Source organism: Serinus canaria, chromosome 22 (genome assembly GCF_022539315.1).
Source record: "Serinus canaria isolate serCan28SL12 chromosome 22, serCan2020, whole genome shotgun sequence".
NCBI lineage: Eukaryota > Metazoa > Chordata > Aves > Passeriformes > Fringillidae > Serinus > Serinus canaria.
The window spans coordinates 817,075-839,501 of NC_066335.1; the positions used below are offsets into that span (position 1 = coordinate 817,075).

General features: G+C 64.6%; 2 protein-coding genes across 2 annotated transcripts in view; one reads left to right on the forward strand and one right to left on the reverse strand.

Annotated features, from left to right (window-relative positions):
• Nucleotides 1-14,530, reverse strand: FER1L5 (fer-1 like family member 5). Its single transcript, XM_050982750.1, has 46 exons — nt 13,904-14,530; nt 13,751-13,847; nt 13,541-13,596; nt 13,373-13,464; nt 13,185-13,293; nt 12,982-13,113; nt 12,774-12,902; nt 12,483-12,533; nt 12,267-12,308; nt 11,958-12,146; nt 11,768-11,879; nt 11,393-11,472; nt 11,080-11,285; nt 10,892-10,968; nt 10,733-10,809; nt 10,086-10,199; nt 9,856-10,000; nt 9,232-9,356; nt 9,054-9,145; nt 8,500-8,683; nt 8,223-8,375; nt 7,866-7,979; nt 7,616-7,779; nt 7,203-7,489; nt 6,887-7,077; nt 6,557-6,730; nt 6,278-6,356; nt 5,845-6,173; nt 5,433-5,590; nt 5,245-5,320; nt 4,491-4,917; nt 4,299-4,387; nt 4,156-4,197; nt 3,911-4,075; nt 3,581-3,694; nt 3,349-3,504; nt 3,174-3,265; nt 2,700-2,870; nt 2,260-2,408; nt 1,828-1,967; nt 1,433-1,521; nt 1,259-1,354; nt 828-969; nt 639-738; nt 197-510; nt 1-114 (listed from the first exon to the last, which is right to left on the reverse strand). Exons 1-46 carry the CDS (start codon nt 14,528-14,530, stop codon nt 1-3), a joined length of 6,861 nt encoding a protein of 2,286 aa, XP_050838707.1.
• KANSL3 (KAT8 regulatory NSL complex subunit 3) overlaps nt 14,495-22,427 on the forward strand; it is a 15,883-nt gene continuing 7,950 nt past the window's right edge. Inside the window, 14 exon segments of the mRNA XM_018925140.3 lie at nt 14,495-14,761; nt 15,504-15,674; nt 16,132-16,192; nt 16,194-16,223; nt 16,752-16,937; nt 17,051-17,182; nt 17,734-17,850; nt 18,085-18,186; nt 18,305-18,376; nt 19,207-19,281; nt 19,955-20,112; nt 20,592-20,655; nt 21,088-21,288; nt 21,706-21,859. Of these exon segments, the coding sequence (XP_018780685.3) occupies nt 14,529-14,761; nt 15,504-15,674; nt 16,132-16,192; nt 16,194-16,223; nt 16,752-16,937; nt 17,051-17,182; nt 17,734-17,850; nt 18,085-18,186; nt 18,305-18,376; nt 19,207-19,281; nt 19,955-20,112; nt 20,592-20,655; nt 21,088-21,288; nt 21,706-21,859 (1,756 nt within the window). The 5' untranslated portion in view covers nt 14,495-14,528.

The following is a 22,427-nucleotide window of genomic DNA, read 5'->3' on the forward strand; positions in this document are numbered from 1 at the left end:
TCACCTGGGCTCGGGCAGGGTCGGGTGCTTGTTGGGCGCCTCCCGGCCCTTCCCCACCGGCCGCTCCTCGGCCTCTTGCGCCGACAGCAGCTCCAGGCTGAGCTCCAGCTTCCCCTGCGGGGCAGTTGGATCTGTCCCTGCTGTCCCTGCTGTCCCTCAGCCCCGTGTGGGTGTCCCCAACCTGTCCCCAACCTACCGAGAGCCGCTGGCCGCCGTCCTCATGCACAGTGCAGGGCCACCAGCCCCGCGCCCTCCTCCTGCGGAACAGGTTCAGGGTCGGGCGCTGCCGCACCGGGGCGCGGCACCAGCGCCGGGAGAGCCGGGCCAGGGGGAGCCAGAGCCAGGAGAAGCGGGCCAGGGAGAGCCAGGCCCGGGAGAGCCGGGCCCGGAAGAACCGGGGCAGGGAGAGCCAGGCCCAGGAGAACCAGGGCAGCTCCTGCGGCGTGGCCCGGCACAGGCGGGCGCTGTGGGCCGGGCGGGGCAACCGCGTCAGCTCCAGCTCCAGGATCCCTGCGGGACAGGGCAGGGGACAGCTCTGTCACCGGGGGGAGCTCCTTATCACCAGTGGGTGCTCCCTGTCTCCACTGGCTGTCCCCTGTCCCCTGCGGTGTCCCCCCGGTGGTGACACGGGCTCTCACCCAGCAGATCGTCCGCCTTGAACTTGTCATTGTCCCACACCTGCAGGATGAGCTTGGGCGGCACTTTCAGCAGCGTCTCGTCCAAACTCCACACATGGTCCTGCCCGGGGACACGGTAAGGTCACACATGTCCCTGGGCTGTGTCCCCACTCTGTGTCCCCACTCTGTCCCTCTCTGGCTGTCTCTGACCTTGCGGTGGATGGCGCAGAGCTTCTCAGCCGCCAGGAACTCGAAGGGGAACACGAAGCGCCAGTTGAAGGCGCCGCGGCCGTTCCGGGAGCGATAGTGGATGTCAGTGTGCTGCCGCTGCTCGGGGAGCCCGTCCAGCCACCTGCGGGGACACCGCTGTCACCTCTGTGCCACCCCCCAGGGGACACTGCTGTCACCTCTGCACCCATCCCACCCCGTCCAGCCACCTGCGGGGACACCGCATCACCTCTGTGCCACCCCAGAGGGGACACTGCTGTCACCACTGTGCCCACATGGATGGGGACACCCTGGCGTGACAGGAACCCTGGGGATGGCTGATAGGGACCCTCTAGTGACAAAGGACCTGCCAGGGGCTCTGGGGTGAGCAGGACAGAAGCTGGGGGGTGACAGGGGACACGATGGGGACACACCCAGACACGTAGATGTCACTCATGTGCTGGCCCAGCAGGTTGATGTCCCCAGGGTTTGTGTCCCGCACGTTCCACACCACGCAGCGCAGCTCGTACCTCGGGAGGGGACAGAGACGGGTCACCTTCCACCCGGGGTGGCCCTGTCCCCACGGGGGTGTCCTGTCCCTCACTCACCCCTCAGCCTTGCGGGGGTCGATGTTCACGGGGGGCCCGGGGGGGCCGAGGCTGGTGGGGAAAATGTCCACCCACATCTGCACCTTGCCCTGGGGACAGCAGGACAGGGTGGCACGAGCCCCATGTCCCCAGGTACCCCCCAGTGTCCCTCCTCTGTCCCCACAGCCCCAGGCTCCTCATCACCACGGGGTTCCTTTGTCCCCCCAGCACCTGTCCTTGTCACCCCCTGGCCCCATCACCCACTCCTGGGGTCCCTGGCATCTGCCCCAGCGTCCCTGTCCCTGCGATGTCCCGACCCCCATGTTCTCGGTCACCCCAAGGTCCCCATCACCCCTCCCCGCCAGGTGTCGCTGTCACCCCCTGCCCGGTGTCGCTGTCCCCGGTGTCGCTGTCACCTGCTCCAGGCCGGGCTGGGCGCGGCTCTGCAGCCCGCGGGTCTCCAGGTGCTCCGGGACGAGCTCGCACAGGTTCAGCACGTGCAGGGCCAGGCGCTCCCGGGGGGCCCCGGCGTGTCGGGGCGGGGGGTGGCCCCGCTCTGTGACACCGACCCACCTGTCACCCACCCGACAGCCACCTCACAGACACCCCCAAATTACCCCAGACACCCTGGACCCACCCCAAACCCCCCTCAGATCCCTGGAAACCACCCCAGACCCCCCCTAGACTTCCCCTAACCCCCACCAGACCCTCCCCACATCCTCCCAAACCCCACCAGATCCCCCCAAATCCCCACCAGACCCTCCCCACATCCTCCCAAATCCCACCAGACCCCCCCAAACCCCCTCAGACCCTCCCCAGACCCCCCCCCCCCCAGTCCCTCCCCTCACCGAAGTGGTGCAGCTTGAAGCGCTGCCCGTTCAGGCTCAGGGCGGTGCCCCCGTGGCTGTAGCGGGGCCCGGGCAGCCCCCGGGTGCCCGCCAGGAGCTCCAGGGCACGGCTGGGGCACAGCTGGTCCCGCCAGCACGCGGGGCCCGCGCTGGGGACAGGGCAGTGGCACCTCTGCTGGGAGTCACCCCTGTGCCCACCCCTGGCCCTCTGTGCCATCCTCCTGTGCCCCCCAAACCTTCCTGTGCCCCCCATCCTGCCCCTCCTCGTGTCCTGAATCCCTCTGTGCCCGCTCTGTGCCATCCTCCTGTGCCCCCCATGTGCTCACCATGTCCCCTCCTGGCCCCCCTCCCAGCCCCCCGTGTTCCTCCCTGTTCCTCCCCGCACCCTCTCCCCATGTCCCCTCCCCGTGTCCCCTCCCTGTCCCCCCTGTGCCACGGACGTGTGGTACAGGGTGGGCAGCCCGCAGTGGGCACGGTGGTGGGACAGCAGCCGGTCCTCCAGGTCGATGGTGGTGCTGCCAATCTCCTGGTCAGGTGGCACCTTGTCGTGGTCCATGATTGTCACCCGCAGGTCCTTCTCGAGGGGGATGGTGGCCGTCAGCTCGAACATCCTGGTGGCAGCGGTGTCATCGGCCCGGGGCTGGCATGGGGACAGGGACCCGCGGGGACAGGGGAGCTGGGGGCACGGGGACATGGCAGGACAGGGAATGGTTCAGCTGGTGGCACAGGGAGTGGGACAGGTGAGGACACGGGGACATGTCAGGACAGGGAGTGGGACAGGAGGGGACACAGGGAATGGCACAGGGATCTGGTGGCACAACAGCACTGGGAATGGTGACCTGGTGAGCGCCCCCAGTGCCCCCTGGAGGTGACAGTGACATGGGCCACCCGCCCCGGGGCTGACAGTGCCGCACCTGCCAAAGACGGGCTCCAGGGTGTTGGGCACGTACTGGTCCCGCTGTCCCAGCGTCTTCTTGCCCAGCGTCACCCGCACGTAGGGATCGCTCTGGGGTACGGAGGGGACACCGCGGTGACACGGCCGCCCCGCCCCGCCCTACCCGGCCCCGCTGGCGTCCCCGCTGTCCTCACCAGCCCGGTGACATCGCGGGGGGACAGGTCGAAGGCTCGCACGACGTAGACGCGCACCAGGCACGGCTGCGGCTGGCGGGGCGGCAGGCGCTGGAAGCAGCGAGGAGCGGAGGCGGCTCCGCCCTCCTCGGGCACGGGGTAGATGCGGAACAGCCCCTGAGAGACCCCTCGGTGCCCTCCGGGGGTCCCGCCCCGCTGCCACGGGGTCCCACGGGGAGGGAGCTTCACCCACCTTGAAGCTGCCCACGGGCTCGGGGGCACGGCCGGGTTTGGAGAGGGGGAAGGTCTGGCAGAAATCCTGCAGCCCCTCGAACTCGGGCACCTCCTCCAGCTCGCAGCCGTAGATCTGCAGGGCCTCGGATCAGCCCCGGGGCTGCTCCCCACCACGGTCCCGGCCCCTTCTTCATCCTTGTCCCCATTCGCTCCTCATCCCTGTCCCCTCCCCACCTTCATCCCTGTCCCTGTCCCCAGCTCTGTCCTGTCCCTGTCCCTGTCCCCATCCTGTCCCTGTCCCCAGCTGTCCCTATCCCTGTCCCAGTGCAGGTCCCAGGCTCTGGCTCACCTTCAGTCTGTCCCCGTTGGTTCCCCACGGGGATTTGGGGTCCTTGTCCTCCATGGACGCGTAGAATTTGCTCCACCAGTCCCTCTCCTCCTCCTCCTCCTCCTCCTCCATGTCCTCATCCTCGTCCTCACTGTCCTCCTCCTCCTCTTCCTCATCTGCCTCATCCTGGGGGGGAGCAGATGCAGGTGGCCACAGGTGGCCCTGGTGGCATCCTATGTGCCACCTGTCCCCGTTCCTGTGCCCACCTCGTCCTCAGCCCGCTTCTTCCTGAGGTAGCCCAGCAGGTCCTGCAGGGAGCAAAGGGCTCTTGGGGAAACTGAGGCACAGAGCTGGGCAGTGCCAGCACCCAGCAGTGCCAGGGCTGTGCCAGGTGACCAGGGGGACTCACCTGAGCCATCCTGGCCGGGGCTGTGGCCAGGAACATGGAACACCAGCGTCTGCAGGGGCTGGAGGAGACGGGCACGGAAAGGAGCTCATCTGAGGGACACAGGGACAGCGGGGATGAGGGAGGGGACACCTGGGGTAGGGCAGGGATGGGACAGGTGGCACCAGGGAGGGGCAGGGATGGGACGGGCAGTACCTGGCATTGACACAACCGTGTCAGAACCGTGGCCGGGCCTGCCGGAGCCCAGCAGCTGCTCCTGGCAGGGCGGGGGGCAGCGGTACTGGCCCAGGTCCCTGACGCTGGCCTGGCCCAGCAGCAGCCGCCGCTCGGTGCCCGCACGGTGCCAGAGCCGCAGGCGGATGGGCGGCACGAACCGCTCCTCCTCGGGCAGCGCCTGCGGGGACAGCGCGGGGACAGCCCGGTCACCGGCGGCCACACAGGCGCCCGCTGCCCGCCCCCGTCCCGCCCTCACCAGGGTGAGCAGGAAGGCGTTGCTGGGGAAGTTGGGGTTGGTGGCCATGTCCTGGATCGGGGGGGCCCACAGGCTCTGCTCCCCCCACTGCAGCTCCAGCCGCGGCTCTCGCACGGTCCCGCGCAGCCCCCGCAGCCCCCAGGCCAGCACCTGGCGGGACACGCGGCTCCTGTCACCCGCGGGGCTCCCCTCGGTGGCAGCCTGAAGGTGCTGTCCCCATCCGTGTCGCTGTCCCCACCCCTGTGCTGGCCTTGCCTCCTCCCCTGTGTGCCCGCTGTCATCTTCGCTCCTGTTCTTGTCCCAGTCCTGTCCCCATCCCCTGTCCCTGTCCCCATCCCCAGGAGCTTCAGCTCTGCTCACAGCCTGTGCCACGACCAGGCTGCATCTCCAGTCTTGTCCCCATCCCACCTTTATCCCTGTCCCATCCCTGTCCCCACCCCTCTCCCCGCGCTGTCCCCTCCCGCAGGTGGCTCCCACCTCCAGCGCCACCCTCTGCAGGCGTGGCCGCAGCTCCGGGGGGAGGCCGAACCCGTCCTTCCTCAGGGGCGGGAGGCTGAGAGGAGCCGGGGACCCGTCCTGCGGTGGGGGGGGACACACAGCGACAATGCCATCCCGGCCCTGAGCGCCCTCTGTGTCACCATGTGCCACCCCTGTCACCGCCTCACCTCGGGCTCGCGCAGGAGCTCGAAGGCCGCCAGCAGCTCCCCGGCCGGGCCCCGCGGCCCCCGCAGCGGGTGGGCCGGAGCCGAGGCGGCTCCCGGAGCGCCGCGTCCAGCCAGACCCGCGGGATGCACACACAGCGGCCCAGGAGCACCGCGGTGTCCTGCGAGGAGAGCCTGAGCACGGGCTGGCTCAGCCGGGGTGTCCCTGCCCCTCCATCCCTGACGGCCCCATCCTTCCATCTCTGATCCCTGTCCTTCCATCCCTGAGCCCCTGTCCCTCCATCCATCCTGCCAACCCTCCATCCATGTTCCATCCATCCATCCATCCATCCATCCATCCATCCATCCATCCATCCATCCATCCATCCATCCATCCATCCCTCCCTCCCTCCCTCCCTCCCCCCGTGTCCCGTACCTGCCCCCTCTGGTCGCACACCTCCACCACCACGGCGGGAGGGTCCTTCCGGACGCCTCGGGGGTCCCCGAACAGCGGCACCCGGGGGAAGAGCAGCGTCTGCTCCCACTGCGGGTCCAGCGCCCCGCGCACCACCCGCGTGCTCTGGCTCAGGGACACGAACGACACGTGCGCGGTGGCATCTGGGGACAGCCACACCGTCAGCGCCCCGGGCTGCAGGTGGGGCGGCACCCGGGGGTGGGGGGTCCCACCTATGGAGGTCCTGGCGCTGCCGGGCGCCAGATCCAGCGCCTGGAAGATGTAACAGCGGAGCTGGAAACGGCCGGGCCCTGGGGACAGCCGGGGGTCAGGGGGGCTGCGAGCCCCCGGCCACTCCTGACCCCTCCCGGTCTATCCCGGCCCCTCCCCGCTCCCTGCTGGTCCCCAGGCTCACGTTGGAAGGTGCAGAGGATGAAGGGGGGCGGCTGCTGCAGGGCCACCGCTGGACTGTCCTGGGCCAGCTCCTTGGCGTCCTGGGAGGGGACAGGGCTGGGCTGGGGGGACCCTGCTGTCCCCCTGTCGCATGTGCGACTGTCCCATCATGGCCCCGCTCCACAGGGCTCCATCCCTCCCTCTTCCCTCCCCTCCATCTCCCCTCCCTCTCCACACCTCCCATTCCCTCTGTCCTTCCCGTTCCCCCCGGGTCCCTCCAGTTCCCCTGCCCCGTTCCTACCGGGGCTCCCTGGAGCAGGAAGAGCGGTGCCACGGCCGCGGGCTCGGCGGGCACCAGGCTGCGCTGCCAGCGCCGCCGGCGGCACCGGGGACCGGCCGGGACCTTGGGCTGGAAGGTGCAGCCCCAGAAGCACTCGGGCTGCCAGGCCTCGTCCTCCCACAGCTCCTCTGGGTCCTGGAGGGGACAGGGTGACACAGGGACAGCAGCCCTGTCACCCACCCTGGGCCTGCCACCCTCATCCCCATCACCCCAACCCACCACCCTCATCGCCCATAACATCCCATCCTTGTCACCTCTCTGTCACCCCCACCCTGCCACCTCCATCCCCACCGCCGTCCCTGTCCCCATGTGTGTCACCAGGGTGCTGCAGGTGTCCGTGTCCTGCTCCTGTGTCCAGCTGTCGCTGTCCCTGTGGCGGACCCGGACCCAGCGCCGGCGCCGGAGGGTGTGACACTGCTGTCCCTTGCTGTGCCACACTGCCGGGGGGCTGCCATCCTCCGTGCCCACCCCGTACTGCCAACCTGCACACAGGGGTCAGCTCCTTCCCTGCCACCCTGTCCCTGCCACCCCATCTTGTCACCCCCATCCTGTCACCGCATCCCTGTCCCCCCCACCCTGCTGTGCCCACTGGGGACCCCTCACTCACCGTCCTCATCCTCAGCCCCCTCCATGTCCACTTGCCAGTCACTGGTGACACGCCAGCCCTGGGGACACACTACCTCCTCCTTTGGTGGCACTGCCACTCCCTTCTGCAAAACCAGGCGGGCGCTGAGCCGCGACACTCTGGTGTCACCCGCGCTGTCCCCATGCTGTCCCTCACTCACGGCATCTGTGCTGGCCGTGCTGGCCCAGCCCCCGCTGGGGTCTCGGCTCTGGTTCTCATAGAGCTCCTCCAGCACCACGCTCCCCTCGCCCTCCGCCCGTGCCAGCACCCTGGGGACACCGGGAGACATGGCTGGTGTCACCGCGCTCCCTGTGACAGCACCCTGGGGACACCGGGGGACGCGGCTGGGTCACCGCGCTCCCCGCAGGGACAGGGGTGGTGTCCCCTGGGCTCACCGCCGCGGCCGCTCCACGCTCCAGGGCCCGTCCCAGTGCCAGCCCTTGGGGGGCCGCAGCTCATCCGGGGGGGGCACGGCCAGGCCGGAGCTGTCGGAGAACGCGGGGCGCCCCAAAAGCCTCCGGGGCCCCCATTTCCCCAACAGCCGCGTCTGGTTCTCGAACTGCAGGGACACAGCGGCTGCCCTTAGGGGACACTGTGGGGCGCTGTCCCCACCCTTGTCCCTGCTGTCCCCTCCCCTGTCCCCACCATCTCGCTGTAGAAGCGCAGGCTCCCCCCGAGCTGCCGCACCAGCTCGCCGCTCTCGTCCACTCGCCCCAGCCACAGCCAGACCCGCACCTGGGCCTGGGTGTCCCCGCAGCCCTGCGGCACAGAGTGTGGCACAGTGTCACCCTGGGGTGGGGACACGCGGGGGGACAGACAGGGGACATGGGGATGTGCAGAGAGGGGACATGGGGGGACACAGAGCAGGGACTTGGAGGAGATGAGGAGGGAATAGAGAGGGGACATGGGGCAGGGACAGAGGGGGCATGAAGGGGACAAGGAGGGACACCAGGGGACACCAAGGGGACAAGGAGGGACAGCAGGGGACAGCGGAGTTCCCACCAGGAACAGGGTGAGGATCCTCCTGCAGAGGCGGCCGCAGGCACCGGGGCCGCGTGGGGAGTGCAGGACATCGGTGGCGGGGACACGGGCTGAGGCCACCCGGAGCTGGCCCTGCAGCAGCCACAGCTGCACATCGGGGACACCGGCCTGGGGCTGTGGGGACACGGTGGCATGGGGAGAGGGGTGAGACAGGAACTGCCCCAAAGGGACCCTGGACACACCAAACCTCAGCACTGTGGGGTTTGGATTTGTCCCACTTTGGGGTTTTTGGTGTCACCTCCACGGCCAGTGCGGCCGCGCGCCGCAGCCACCCCTGGGCCACTGTCCCCAGGGTGTCCCTGTGCCGGCCATCGGCTCTGGCCTCGCGCTGCAGCCACAGCAGGAGGCGGCGCCGGCAGCTCCGGAGCTGCTGGTCCAGGGCTGTCAGAGCAGGCTGCTCCTCCAGGCACTGCAGGGCGGCCCTGCAGGGCCCCAAAATAGCCCAAAATCACCCCAAAAACATCCCAGAATCACCCCAAAACCACCCCAGCCCAGGGCAGCCCTGCAGCACCCAAAATCACCCCAAAATCCCCAGTTTAACCCCCAAAATTCTTTGCCCCAACAATTCCTTGGTTTCCCCCAAACACTCCATCCTCCCATGAAAATCTCCATTTCCACCCCAAAATCCCCACGTCCTCCTCATCCCATTTCCACCCCCAGTTGCCCTCTGGAATGTCCTACTGTCCCCCAAAGTGTCCCAAGTCCCCTAAACCCCCACTTCCAGCCCTGTTTCCCCCCAGATTTGGGATCCCCCGGCCCCAAACCCCGATGTTGGGATTTGGGATCGCTCACTCGCAGTCCTGTTCCAGCTCCCGCAGCAGCTTCCTCCTGCTGTCCCTGGCGGTGTCCCCACGTTGTCCCTGCAGCTTGGCCAGGTTCCTCTCCTGGGAACGGCCCCAAACTGTTCCCAAATGGATTTGGGGTCAATCTCACCCAGATTTGGGATCATCCCCCAGATTTGGGATCTCACCAGGTGGTGGCACAGGGCTCGCAGGAGGTTCAGGCTGTCCCAGCGGTGCCCGGCGTCCTCCCACAGAGAGGTGACAGCAGCCACTGGTTTGTCCCCAAACCACGGCAGGTGGTGGTAGAGGTTCCCTAAATCCAGGAAAATTGGGAAACTTGGGGTCAGGACAGACCCAGCCCCACTGGTGTGGGGCGGTGGTGGCTTCCTGGGAGGTGTCATGGGATCATCAGAGATTCCCAAAGTGTCCTCTGATCCACAGGTGACATCACCTGGGTTACACCCAATCCATGTCCCCAACACCATCAAAACACCCCAAAATTACCTCAGCCCAGGGTGTCCTGGCAGTGCCCCAAACCACACCAAAGTAACCGAGAATCACCCTGAAACACCCCCAAACACCCTAAAATCCCCCCAAACACCCCAATACCACCCCAAATCACCCCCAGATAACCCCAAACCTCCCAGTCCCTCCCACACATGCTGATCAAACCCCCCAATAACTACAATAATTAACCATTCCCAACAATTAATCACTCCCCCACCGTCTCACCGCCCCCTTCCCACGACCGGCCACCGGCGGCAGGGTGGTGACAATGGCACCGGTGCCGCCCCGGCGCTGTCCCCGCTCACCGTCGAACGCGGGCACGGCCGGCGCGGTGGCGGCCGCGGCGCTGCCGATGCCCAGCTCCAGGCTCAGCGCCTCGGGGCCGCCTGGCACCGTGGTGGCCGAGTAGAAAACCCCACAGAGCCCCAGCTGGCAGCGGGGCAGGCGTCTCTGCGGCGAGGAGAAACCCCAAAAGCGCTCAGCTGGCCCCGCGGGGTGCAGGTGGCAGTAGCCCGTGGTGTCCCCGTGTCCCCACCTGCGCCCGCTCGGCGTCCACGGGGGCCACGGCGTCGCGCTGGCGCCCGGGCGGGGTCCCCATGTGGGTGTAGAGCTCCAGCAGCAGCCGGCCCCGATAAACCGGCCCCGAGTCCTGGGAAACGAGTCCCGGGTGTGCTGTGTCCCATGGCCACCCCAAATGTCCCATTGTCCCCTAAAGTCCTGCCCCAACAACTCCTGTTTTCCCTTAAGTGCCCCATTCTCTGTTATTCCCATCCCATTTTCACCCCATTCTCCATATGCCCACCCCATTTTCACCCCAAATGTCCCATTGTGTCCTAAAGCCATGCCCCCAAAATTCCTGTTTTCCCTCAAATGCCCTGTTCTCCCTTTCCCGTCCCATTTCCATCCCATTCTCCATTTCCCCACCCCATTCTCACCCCCAAAAGTCCCACTGACCTTGAAAACATCCCAAATTCCCTTTCCCATTCCCCAAACCCTCACTGACAAGCCCCACAACCCCATTTCCCCTCCAAACCCCCTATTTCCTCCTGCTTTGCCCCACTCCCACCCCAAACACCCCACGGCCCTCAGAAATCCTTCCTTTGCCCCAATAACTCCTGATTTCCTCCCAGATGCCCCATTGCCCCCCAAAAAACCCCATTTCCCCCAAATCCTGCTCCGTACCCGGGCAGCGTCCGGCCGGGGGCCGTAGAAGGGCAGGAAGCTGGGCCCAAAGGAGGGCAAGAACCCGGGGGTCCCCTCTGGAGGCAGAGAAAAGGGGGTTCAGGGTGGGCTCTGGCTAATGGGGACCCCAAAAAGGGGCAGAAGGACAGCCCCGCTCACCCTCGAGCTCGTCGGGGTCCCGGGAGATTTGGGACAGCCTCAGGGTGGCCCTGCCAACGGCTTTGCTTCGGCACGACCTGGGGGGACACGGTCAGGGGTCCCCCGAATGCGGAGGGGTCCCCAAACCCGAGGAGTGTCCCCTAATCCCAGGGATGTCCCCCCAAACCCGCGGGGTGTCCCGCTCTCACCCATGCAGGATTTCCAGCAGGATCTCGTCACAGATGGGGGGCAGCTGCAGGGACAGAACAGCGCCGAGTGTGGCTGTGGAAATGGGGGTGTCCCCTTTTTTGGGGTGCCCCTGTTTGGGGCCGGGGGCGCTCCTCACCCGCAGGGGGAAGAACAAAACCTCGTTCCACTCGGGGCTGGCCTCGGCGGGCACCCCGCGGGTGCAGAGCTGCGGTGGGGACAGCTGTGAGCCCCCCAAAGGATCGGGCCTCCCCAGGGCCCCCGAGCACCCCAAATTCCCTGCCCGGCGCCCCAAATTCCCCGCCCGGTGCTCACCGTCCTGCCCGCAAAGCCGACCCGCACCGACACCTTCAGCGAGCCCGCGGCGCCGCCCAGGCACGGCTGTGCCGGCTCCGCTGCGCGGGGATGGAGAGCAGCGAGATTTTGGGGGTCCCCGAACCCCTGCCCCACCCCAAATCCCCCCCGGTTCCCACTCTGCAGCAAGCAGGGGTTCCCCAAACCCACCCCAAATCCCCGGTATCCCCACCCTGTGGTGAGAAGGGGGATCCCCAAATCTGCTCCCACTACAAACCCTGGTGGCCCCATCCCAATTCCCGTGGTCTGCACCCCGGTTCCCGGTGTCCCCACCCCACTTCCCGGTGTCCCTGCCCCAATTCCCGATGTCCCCACGCCACACCCCGGTGTCCCCACCCCACGGCAGGTCCTCGGCGCGGAACACGCGGATCTGCAGCGTGGTGGCGCAGGGCGGTGGCCGCAGCAGGTTGGCCTCCACATCCTCGTCCCCCGCCGGCACCTCCTGCTCCTGGGGTGGCGGGGGGAGGTGACAGCGTGGGGACCCCCAGGAGGGATTTTGGGGCGCGGGGGAGGGCGGGGCGCTCACCTGGGCGCGCTCGCCGGCGCGGCGCACCATGAGGCTGACCTGCAGGAAGCCCTGCGAGCGGCCGTCGTGGTGCCGCGGGTGCTGCAGGCTCAGCCACTTCCCGCTCAGGCTGCGCCCTGCCCCGCCGGGGACACCGCCGTCACCTCCTCGGTGGCACCGCCGCCACCGCGGTGGCAGCGCAGGGCCTGCCTGAAACCTCCCCAAAACGCACGGTGCTCCCCCAAAATGAGCTTCACCCCGGCTAGTGCTGGCGTGAAACGTTGCTCAAAATGTGGCACCCCAAAATGTGTCACACAGTGCCACCCCAACCTTGTCATTACCTGGGGCAGAGTAGATGGTGCCGACATCGAGCTGTGGGAATGGCAAAGGGGGTGAGAATGCCCTGATAGCCCATTCAAAGACCCCATTCCCAGACCCCATTCCCAAACCCCAATCCCAATCCCCATCCCCTATTCCCAAATCCCATTCCCGATCCCCAATTCCCAAACCCCGATCCCAAACCCAACCCCGCTCCCCACTCCTCACCTCGAAGATGCCGATGACGGGTTTGGTGCAGGTGCTTGGTGAACGGAGCACCTGGGACAGGGAAGGGGACATGGTTGTCCCTGTGTCCTTGTGCTCCTGTGTCCCTGCCCCCATCCCTGTCCCTGTCCCCCTGGTGCCACCTCTCCATCCCACCTGGATCTGGATGGGCTGTGCCACCAGCTGCTCTGGCGTCAGGCGGAAATTCTGGCAAAACACCTAAAACCCAGAGAGGGGACAGTGAGGGCGGGCCGAGGGACGGTGGCGGTGCCCGTGTCCCCTCCGCGGTGTCACCTCGTTGAAGTAGGGGTTGTTCCCGCTGCGGCTGCGGCTGCGGAAGTTCTGCTTCCCGATCTGCACCTTCACCACGGGTCTGATGTCATTGCCCCGCAGCTGGCGGCCCTTGATGACCCTCACCCGGACCTGCGGGGTGGCACTGACATGGTGGCCGCGAGGGGACGTCAACCCCCCCCGGCTGCCATCATGCCCGTGGGCACCGTACCTGGAAATCCTCTTTCCTCTCCTTGGGTGCCACCCCCGGTGACTCCAGGGCCACCTGGCCGTGCATGGTGGTGACAGGGACGTCCTCGACCGCGCCACGTGGGTCGTGGTAGCAGCGGAGGGTGACTTTGCACTGCAAAGGGACGGTGACACGGGGACAGTGCCACCCCGGGGTGCTGTGGGGTGCTATGGGGCTGGGCTCACCCCCGTGGGTCGGTCCCGGTGGTCCAGCAGTGGGATGTCCCTGATGGCCATCGGCAGGCTGGGGTTGGCCACCAGCTCGCCCAACGACACCGTGGTGGCACCCAGGTCCCTGCGGGAGTGGGGGGCACGGTGAGGGTGGCCATGGTGAGGGGGTGGCCACAGGGTGTCCCCCCAGGGCTGGCACTCACCCCTGGGGCAGTGGGCAGTCCCCACGCCGCAAGCGCAGGGCCAGCGTGTCCGTGGCACTCAGGGGACATGTGTCCAGTGGCCACACCAGCTCCTGAAGGGGGTGACATGGCTCAGGGGGGTGACCCCATGTCCCTCTGCCACCACGGGTCACTCCGGGGCCACCTCACCTCATTCCAGGTGAGGCTGTGCTCCTCGGGCACCACCTGGGTTCTCCTGGGGACACCTGTGTGGGACAGGAGGGGTGGTGGCACCTCAGGATGGGGACATGGGGCACTGGCCACATACACAGGCAGCAAGCGTGGCCCTTGCCATGCTGCCGGTGCCACCCAGTGCCATGGTGTGTCCCACACCCCCTGGTGTCCCCAACTCCGCAGTACCTCGGAAGCTGACGGACAGCAGGACACCGGGACCGAAGCTGGTGGCCCCGGGAATGTGGGCGGCGACCACGTGGCACCGCAGCATGGCCAGGGAGCACTGGCACCGGGGACGGAGCTGTCACCACCAACGGGACACCCCCGAGGCGCTGTCACCGGGGATGGCTGCAGGTTTGTCACCAAGGGGGTGCCACCAATGTGCCACCCCCGAGGCTCTGGCACCTGCTGCAGGTTTGTCACCGAGGGGCTGCCACCGCAGTGCCAGCCCCAGGTGCCACCAGCCCGCTGGCCAGCAGCGGTTGGCTCGCCGTGTCCGAGTGCCAACGGCGGGTGGCGGCGCGGGGACTGTCGCGCGGGCGGCTCTGTCACCGGTAACTGCGTCCCCGTGTCCCCACGCGGGACGCTCCGTGACCCTGCAGGAGCGCGCAGTGTCCTGTGCGGGGGCTGGATGAGGCTGGAGTGTCCCTTCCTGCGGGGACATTCTTGGGGACAACCCAGGGACATTCCCCGATCCCCGCGGGTCACTTCCCACGGGGATATTTCCTGATCCCCGCGGGTCCCTTCCCACGGGGATATTTCCCGATCCCCGCGGGTCCCTTCCCACGCGGACATTCCTCGATCCCCGCGGGTCCCTTCCCACGCGGACATTCCGCGGGAGCGCGCCCAGCGCACGCGCGCTGAGGGGAGGCCGGAGAGGCGGGAGCGCGCCTGGCGCACGCGCGCTGAGGGGCGGGCGGCGGCGGCGCCGTGAGGGGAGGGCGAAGGGGGCGGGGCTCCCGCCATGTCGCAGCGCGCCGGGGACCGCGATCGCGACAGGGAGCGCGAGCTGCAGTGGTCGGCCCGCAGGATGGGCACGTCGCTGCTGCTGCAGCTGTCGGCGCACGAGCGGGAGCTGGACCTGGTGTGCCTCGACCACAGCTACGCCAAGCCCTGGAGCGCGCACCCCGACGCCAGCGCCGCCCGGCCCGCCCGGCTCCTGTTCCTCACCCCGCGGAGGCACCTCGGCAGCGCCCCGTGAGAGCCCGAGCGGCGGAGGGGAGGGCAGGGGGTCGGGGGAGGAACTGGGGGGGTCCTGTGGGGCTGAGTGGTATGTGAGGAGAAAGGAGGGGGTCTGGTGAGGCTCAGCGGGAAACTGAGGGGTGTCCTGTAGGGCTAAGGGGCTTTGAGGGGAAAGGAAGAGGCCCTGTGGAGCTGGGGGGAGCCGTTTGGGGTCTGCAGGGGTCCTGAGGGGTGGGGAGGGGCGGGGCTGTGAAGGAGGAGTTGGGAGGTCCTGTGGGTGGTCGTAAGGGATGAGTGGGGCAGTTGTGAGGGGGAAACTGGGGGCCCTGATGGGTTGGGGGTGCGGTGAGGAGTCTTCGTTTGGGATGTCCACAGGTCTCAGTTTGAGGTGTCCAGGCACCCTGGTTTGGGGGTCCAGGGGCCCTCATTTGTGGGCTCGAGCAGTCTCAGTTTGGGACTCCAGTTTTGGGTATCTAGGTTTGATGATCCAGGATGCTTGTTTTGGGGCTTCAGGGAGATTGGTTTGGAGTCCAGGATAGGTTTGGTTTGGGGGCATAGAGGTCTCAGTTTGGGGTGTCCAAGGTGCTTGGTTTGGTGGTCCAGGAGCTGCCAATTGGTGGCCCAGGAGTACTGAGGTCCCTGGGTCAATCCTACCCTGTTCATCCCTGGGAGCACTCCCTAAACCCCCCTGGATGCCCTCAAGCGTGGCACAGCCCACGGTGCCCCATCCTTGCCCTGACCTGTGTGTGGGTGGCAGGGAGGCCGATGTCCCCATCGACGTGGAGACGGTGACGCCGACGCCGGTGCCGCTGTACGACAACCAGAAGGCTCGGAGCGTGATGAACGAGTGCGAGCGGCACGTCATGTTCGCCCGCACCGACGCCGACGCGCCCCCGCCGCCCGACGACTGGGAGGAGCACGTCAACAGGTGGGAATCCAGGCTGGGAATGGGAATATGGGCTGGGCATGGCAGGGGGTGTGGGCTGGGCATGGGGATATGGGCTGGGAATGGCAGGGGGTGTGGGCTGGGCATGGGGATATGGGCTGGAGATGGGAATATGGGCTGGGAATGCCAGGGAACAGTGGGCAATATGGGCTGGGGGGAACACGTCAACAGGTGGGAATGGCAGTGAGTCTAGGCTGGGAATGGCAGGGAAGGCTAGGGAATATGGACTGTGAGCGCCAGGGAATGGGAATTGGGGTTGGGAATGGCAGGGAATCTGGGCTGAGAATTCCAGAGAAAGTGGATCCAAGCTGGGACTTCCAGGGAATGGGAATCCAGGCTAGGAGGAGCACATCAACAGGTGGGGTGGCAGTGCCAGAGCAGAGGAAGCAGGAATGGTTTGGTGGTGTTGTGGGTGACCCCACTGTGTCCATCCCCACAGGACGGGCTGGACCATGGCCCAGAACAAACTGTTCAACAAGATCCACAAAGCGCTGCAGTCAGGACAGGCTGGCCCGCCTGGCCAACGAAGGGGTGAGAGGGGCTGGGCTCCGGCCTTGCCACAAAACCTGGGGTGGTCAGCGTGGGAATTGTTGTCCTGGGGTAGCCTTGAGGAACAGGCAGCTCTGGGCTTTGTGGTTTTTGTGGGATCATAGAATGTCCTGAGCTGGAAGGGACCCACATGGATCATCAGAGCAGCCCTTGCACAGACATCCCAAAATCCAAAGGTTCCTGGAGCTCCAGCAGCCTCGGGGCTGTGCCCATTCCCTGGTGCCCAGCACCCTCTGGGGACAGAACCTTTCCCACAATCCAGCCTGAGCCTGCTCTGGCCCAGCTCCAGCCGTTCCCTGGGACCTGTCCCTGTCACAGGGATCAGAGTTTCCCCTTGGAAGTTTTGGATTGCTCTGAGGGCTCCCCTCAGCCTCCTCCTGCTCGGACAGATTTTGTCCTTGCTCCAGATGTTTGGGTAGCCCACACTGACAGTTCTCTAGGGATGGGGCTGCAGTGCCATGCTCCATCTTTCTTTCCTCTGAACTGTTTTTTGGGAATTCCTGCTTCCAGGCCTGCAATGAGCCCGTGCTGAGGAGGATTGCTGTGGATAAATGTGCCCGCAGGGTGCGCCAGGCCCTGGCCAGCGTCAACTGGGACACCAAACTTATCCAGTGGCTCCACACCACGCTGGTGGAGACCCTGAGCCTGCCCGTGCTGGCTGCATACCTGGACGCTCTGCAGACCCTGAAGGGAAAGGTGATAAAAGCAGAGGGAGGCTTGGCTGTCACAGCTGGCAGAGGGGAGAGGCTGGAATTGTTGTCCCATGGTTTGGGTGTGTTTCCTCACTCCCCTCTGGCCTCTGCTTGCAGATCCCCGCGCTGATTGACAGGATGCTGCTCTCCTCCACGGCCAAGACGGGAGCAGCAGGGGCTGAGGCACTGTCCCTGCTGCTTAAGAGACCCTGGGACCCAGCAGTGGGTGTCCTGTCCCATAATAAACCGGTGAGTGCCCCTGGGGGGTGTGGGGGTCCCGTGGCAGCTTCAGTCTCCCCATCCTCTGCCTCTGTCCTCTCCCTGGGCTCTTCTGCCCCTGATTTAGACCTGCTTCGTGAATGGAAGGGACCCACCAGGATCATCAGTCCAACCCTGGCCCTGCACAGACACCCCAAAATCCCACCCTGGGAGCCCTGCACAGACACCCCAAAATCCAAAGGCTCCTGGAGCTCCAGCAGCCTCGGGGCCGTGCCCATTCCCTGGGCAGTGCCCAGCATCCTCTGGAGAAGAACCTTTTGCAAAACCCACCCTGAGCCTGCCCTGGCCCAGCTCCAGCTGTCCCCTGGGCCCTGTCCCTGTCCCAGAGAGCAGAGACCAGAGCAGTCCCTCAGAAAGGAGAGTCCCTTCTGTCAGAGAAATTCTTCTGGGTATCCTGAGGGAGCTTTGGCTTGGGAAGACAATTCAAGAGCTGTGCAAGATCCTTCCCTCTTCCTTGTGGGGCGGGGAGCCTTTCCTGGGAGTGCTGCTGTCCCTGACACGGCTCCTGTTGGACTTTGCAGAGCAAACTGCCCGGATCCCCCCTGATCCTCATCGCTTCCTCCGGCCCCGCCAACTCCCTGTTCCCCACGTCCCGACGGCACCGCTTCTGGCAGTCACAGCTCTCCTGCCTGGGAAAGGTCTGTGGGGCTGGATCTGTGGGGCTGGATCTGTGGGGTTCCTCTGTGGGGCTGGATCTGTGGGGTTCCTCTGTGGGGTGCTTCTGGTGGGCTGGATCTGGGGGGCCGCCTCTGTGGGGTGCCTCAGTGAGGCTGCCTCTGTGGGGCTCCTGCTGTTGTCCCCAGCCCTGCTGGCCATTGCTGATGCTGTCCCCAGCCCTGCTGGCTGTCCCTGATGTCCCCTTTCCCTTGCAGGTGATCCCCATCTCCACGTCCCTGCTGAACAACGGCAGCGGGGTGGGGGTGCTGCAGTGCCTGGAGCACATGATCGGCGCTGTCAGGGGCAAGGTGGCTGAGGTGAGGGACAACAGGAGGTCCCCTTGTGCCCCCTGCCCTGTGCCCAGGGGAGCTGTGCCACCCTGGGCCTCGTCTCAGTGTCTGTCCCAGGTCTCCAGCTTTGTTTGGTGTCCCACAGATCCACAACCACTTCTCTCACAAGCAGATCATCCTGATCGGGTGGAACACGGGTGCCTTGGTGGCCTGTCACGTGAGTGCCCCAGTGCTCTGTATCCTTGGGGGGCACAGGAAGGGTGTGGGTCTGTTAGAGGAGGAGGAGAGGAGGCCAAAGAGCTGCTCCCGGGCTGGAGCCTCTGGAGCTGGGCTGGGAGAGCTGGGAATGGTCACTTGGAGAAGGGAAAGGATCCAGGGAGAGCTTCCAGCACATTCCAGGGCCTGACGGGGCTCCAGGAGAGCTGGAGAGGGACTGGGGACAGGGGATAGAGGGACAGGACACAGGAAATGGCTTCCCACTGGGAAAGGGAAGATTTAAATAGGATATTGGGCAGGAATTCCTGGCTGGGAGGATGGGGAGGGGCTGGGCTGGAATTCCCAGAGGAGCTGTGGCTGCTCCATCCTGGGAAGTGTCCCAGGCCAGGCTGGAGCACCTGGGACAGTGGAAGGTGTCCCTGCCATGGCAGGGGTGGGATGGGATGGCCTCCAAGGTCCTTCCCAAACCATTCCAGGGTTCTGTGATTGTCCCAGAGCCCCTTGGCAGCCTCAGCTCAGAGCTGGATTTCAGTGCCTGCTGGGGTTCTCTCTGTCCCTGTGCTCATTCCAGGGCCTGGCTTTGACCTCTGTGTCGTGGGCCCTTTGCAATTTCAGTCATTTAATCACTGTGTTAATTACCAAGGTGTTGCTCTAAAGGTCTTTCTGAGCCTGGTAGGAGCCTGGCAAAGCAGCCTTCATTGCTGGGATGTGCTGGGCTCTGGGAATGCTGACCTGGGATGGAATGTGTCACTGCTGGGCTCTGGGAATGCTGACTGATGGGATATGTCCCTGCTGGGCTCTGGGAATGCTGAGTGCTCTCTCCCTGCCCAGGTTTCTGTGATGGAATATGTCACTGCTGTCGTGTGCCTTGGCTTCCCACTGCTCACCGTGGACGGCCCCAGGGGGGTAAGGAACAGATGGAGCTGCTTAAAGAGCTCTGCTTTAAACCTCCCTGGGTTGTTTTGTGGAATGGTTCCTGGAAGTCCAGGGCTGATTTTTTGGGGGAATGTGGGTGTGACTGTTGTTTGGAGCAGCTGCTGCTCTCAGAAGAGGGACTGTAGCAACGCTGGTGGGATTCTTGATCCATGGCTGGTGTGAGGAGTGCTCTTGGCTTGTCTCTGCTGTGGTGTGGTTTTGGAGCTCCTTCCTGAGGGCCTGGATCCCTCGTTATCCCTGGCCTCTGTCCCTCATTATCCCTGTCCTGTGTCCCTCGTTATCCCTGTCCTGGCTCCATTATCCATGTCCTGTATTCCTCATATTCCATGTTCTCTGTCCCTCATTATCCCTGACCTGGCTCCCTTATCCCTGTCCTGTGTCCCTCACTTTCTGTGTCATTTCCATGGAGCCCAGATTTGTCCCTTTTGGGTGGGACTGGATGGGGACTGCTGATGGACACAGCCACGTTGGGAAGTGGCTCCTTCCAGGGGCACTGGAATTCCATTGGAAAGGCTCCATTTTCCGGAGCACGCTGCAGCTCAAGCAGAGTTTCCCTCTGGCCTCAGTAAATCCCGTTGGGCCTCACCCCTGGCACCTCCTCAGCCCGATCTGGGGTTGCAGCTCCATCCCTGGCCTGTTGCAGGATGTGGATGATCCCCTCCTGGAGATGAAGACTCCGGTGCTCTTCGTCATCGGGCAGAACTCCCTGCAGTGCAATGTGGAAGCCATGGAGGATTTCCGGGAGAAGATCCGGGCAGACAACAGCTTGGTGGTGGTGGGAGGAGCAGATGACAACCTCAGGTGAGGCTCTGCCAGCTGGGTTCTGTCTTCCTGGGAATTCTGGGCAGCACCTGAGGGATTGGGATGCCAACTCCAAATCTGGTGTTGGAACAAGGTGGGAATTGCATGGAAATACTCCAGACTTGTGTGTGTAGGGAATAACTGCAGGAAAAGCTTGTATGGGAATGGGCCTGACCTCGGGCTGGGCCTGGTTTAGGGCTGGGCTCAGTTTAGGGCTGCGCCCAGCAGCACAGAGGAGGTTTTGGAGCATCACAGGAGTCAGGAATCTCTAGCAGTAAAAATCAATAAAGGAGAGGGAAGAAAGAAACCTCAAACTGACACTGGGTGTGAAGGCAGAGCTCTGAAATGTCGGCTTGGCTTTGCAAAATGCTTTGGGGAGTTGCAGAAAGGATCTTTGTCCTCATCACGTGAAGAATGATGGGAGTGTGCTTGTGGAAAAGTGTGGATTCCCACCTGTTTTGGTTCTTTTTTCCCCCTAGGATAAGCAAAGCCAAAAAGAAGTCAGAAGGCCTGACCCAGAGCATGGTGGACAGGTGCATCCAGGTACCCACAGGGATCAGGAAAAGGAAGGAGTCAGTGCTGGAGTGTCCCAGGTTACAGCAGGGATGGGTTGGATTGGAGGGAATCTTCTCCTGAAGGGGGTTTGGAAGGGAGGTGTGAGATCCCTGGGAGTACCCCTTAACCTGAGCAGTTTCCTGAGTGTCCCAGCACATCTGCTTGGGGGCACAGCAGCATTCTGGGAGAAACCACTGTGGTTTTTCCCTACAAATCCTAAATCAGTGCTTTGTGAGCTTCACTGAGAAATGTACATTCTCTCCGTGAGGTTTTGGGGATTTCCTGCAGAGTACCAAACCCACAGGGCCTTACCCGTGTATCCCCTTGGGAATGCTTCATTTCCTTGCTTCGAGCTGTGGAGATCCATTGCTCAGAGACCTGCCCAGCACTGAATCCCACTGTTTCTCCCAAAATTCCCAGGATGAGATTGCAGACTTCCTGACAGGGGTGCTGACCCGGGCCGAGAGCCACTCGGGCTCCGAGCCCCGTGACCTGGATGCTGAGAGGAAGAAGAAGCCCCGGGAGTGCAGCAGGAGGGACCTGTCCTTCGAGCTGCCTGAGAGGAGCAGCAGACCCACCTCCCCTGCAGCCAAAGTGCCAGCCTCACCCTCAGGCTCCGAGGTGGGGGCTCTTCCCAGCCTAATTCCAGCTGGGGGTGTGCAAAGAGGGGATTTTGTGCCACCAAAATCTCCCAAATCTTTGCTGAGGGTTGGGAGAGGGAGGGGAGAGGGTACCCGGGGGAATGTGGCCTCAGGGGAGGTTTAGATGAGAGATTTGGGAAAAATATCTCATGGGAAGGGTTGTAAAGCTTTGGAACAGGCTGGTGGAGTCACCACCCCTGGGATGTTCACAACACAGCTGGATGTGGCTCTGGGGGACAGGGCTTGGTGCTGACCCTGCTGTTGACAATGGCACTTGATGGTCTTGAAAGTCTTTCCAGCCTTAAAAATCCCTGGATTCTCACAGTGAGGGGAATGAGTGCTCAGAGCCAGGGCTGCCTCGGGCAGACGTGGTCTGAGTGTCCCTCTGTCCCAGCAGGACCTGTCCAGTGTGTCCAGCAGCCCCACGTCCAGCCCCAAGACCAAGGTGGCCGCCCTGGCCCTGCCCAAGCCCAGCCAGGTGGGCTCCACGCAGCTGCAGAGGAGGCAGGTGCCCAGGCCCGACGCTGTCCTGACCCACAAGCAGGCACAAGGTAATTCCCTGCAGCTTCCCCACCCTTCCAGCAGCTGCATTTTTGGGTTTTCTCTCTCTCTGGACCTGTGTAGGTTTTTATTTTCTCTGTCCTGTTGAATTCTGAGCTCCCTGTGGCAGCTTTCTCTGCAGCTCAGCGCCTGTCACTGCCTTGGAGGGCTGGAACTGGGTTGGAAATGGTGTTTCTGCAGCTTGTGGAGCCTTGCTGCTGTTGGGACTGGGAAGGATTTTCTCTCTGGCTGACCCTGTAGCCATGCTCTGATCCTTTTGGCACACCCTGGGCTGCCTGGGGAGTCACTGAAGGTGCTCAGGAGATGGTTGAGGCTGTCGAATTGATGTGGAAACTGTGGGATTTGGGGAATTCCAGAACCATCCTGTGGAAAACCTGCTGTGGAGATGGAACCAGCTTGAGCTGTGGGGTTCTGTGTCCTGTTAGAGGCTGGTTAAAAACCTTCAGTCTGGTGGTTCTGGGGAGTTCAGGGAGTGCTTTTGTGGCTGAAGATTCCTCCTGGCAAATTCCAGCAGCACCTGGGGGATGGCTCTGCATCCTCCCTTCTCTCCTTGCTGTG

Coding starts and splice junctions, on each gene's coding strand:
- FER1L5 (XM_050982750.1), bottom strand. CDS start 14,530: ATGGCGGGAGCCCCGCCCCCTTCGCCCTCCCCTCACGGCGCCGCCGCC. Junction 10,969..11,079: donor CTGCTGGAAATCCTGCATGG/GTGAGAGCGGGA, acceptor GTGTCCCCCCAG/GTCGTGCCGAAGCAAAGCCG. Junction 2,409..2,699: donor CTGCCCACCCTGTACCACAC/GTCCGTGGCACA, acceptor CCCTGTCCCCAG/CGCGGGCCCCGCGTGCTGGC.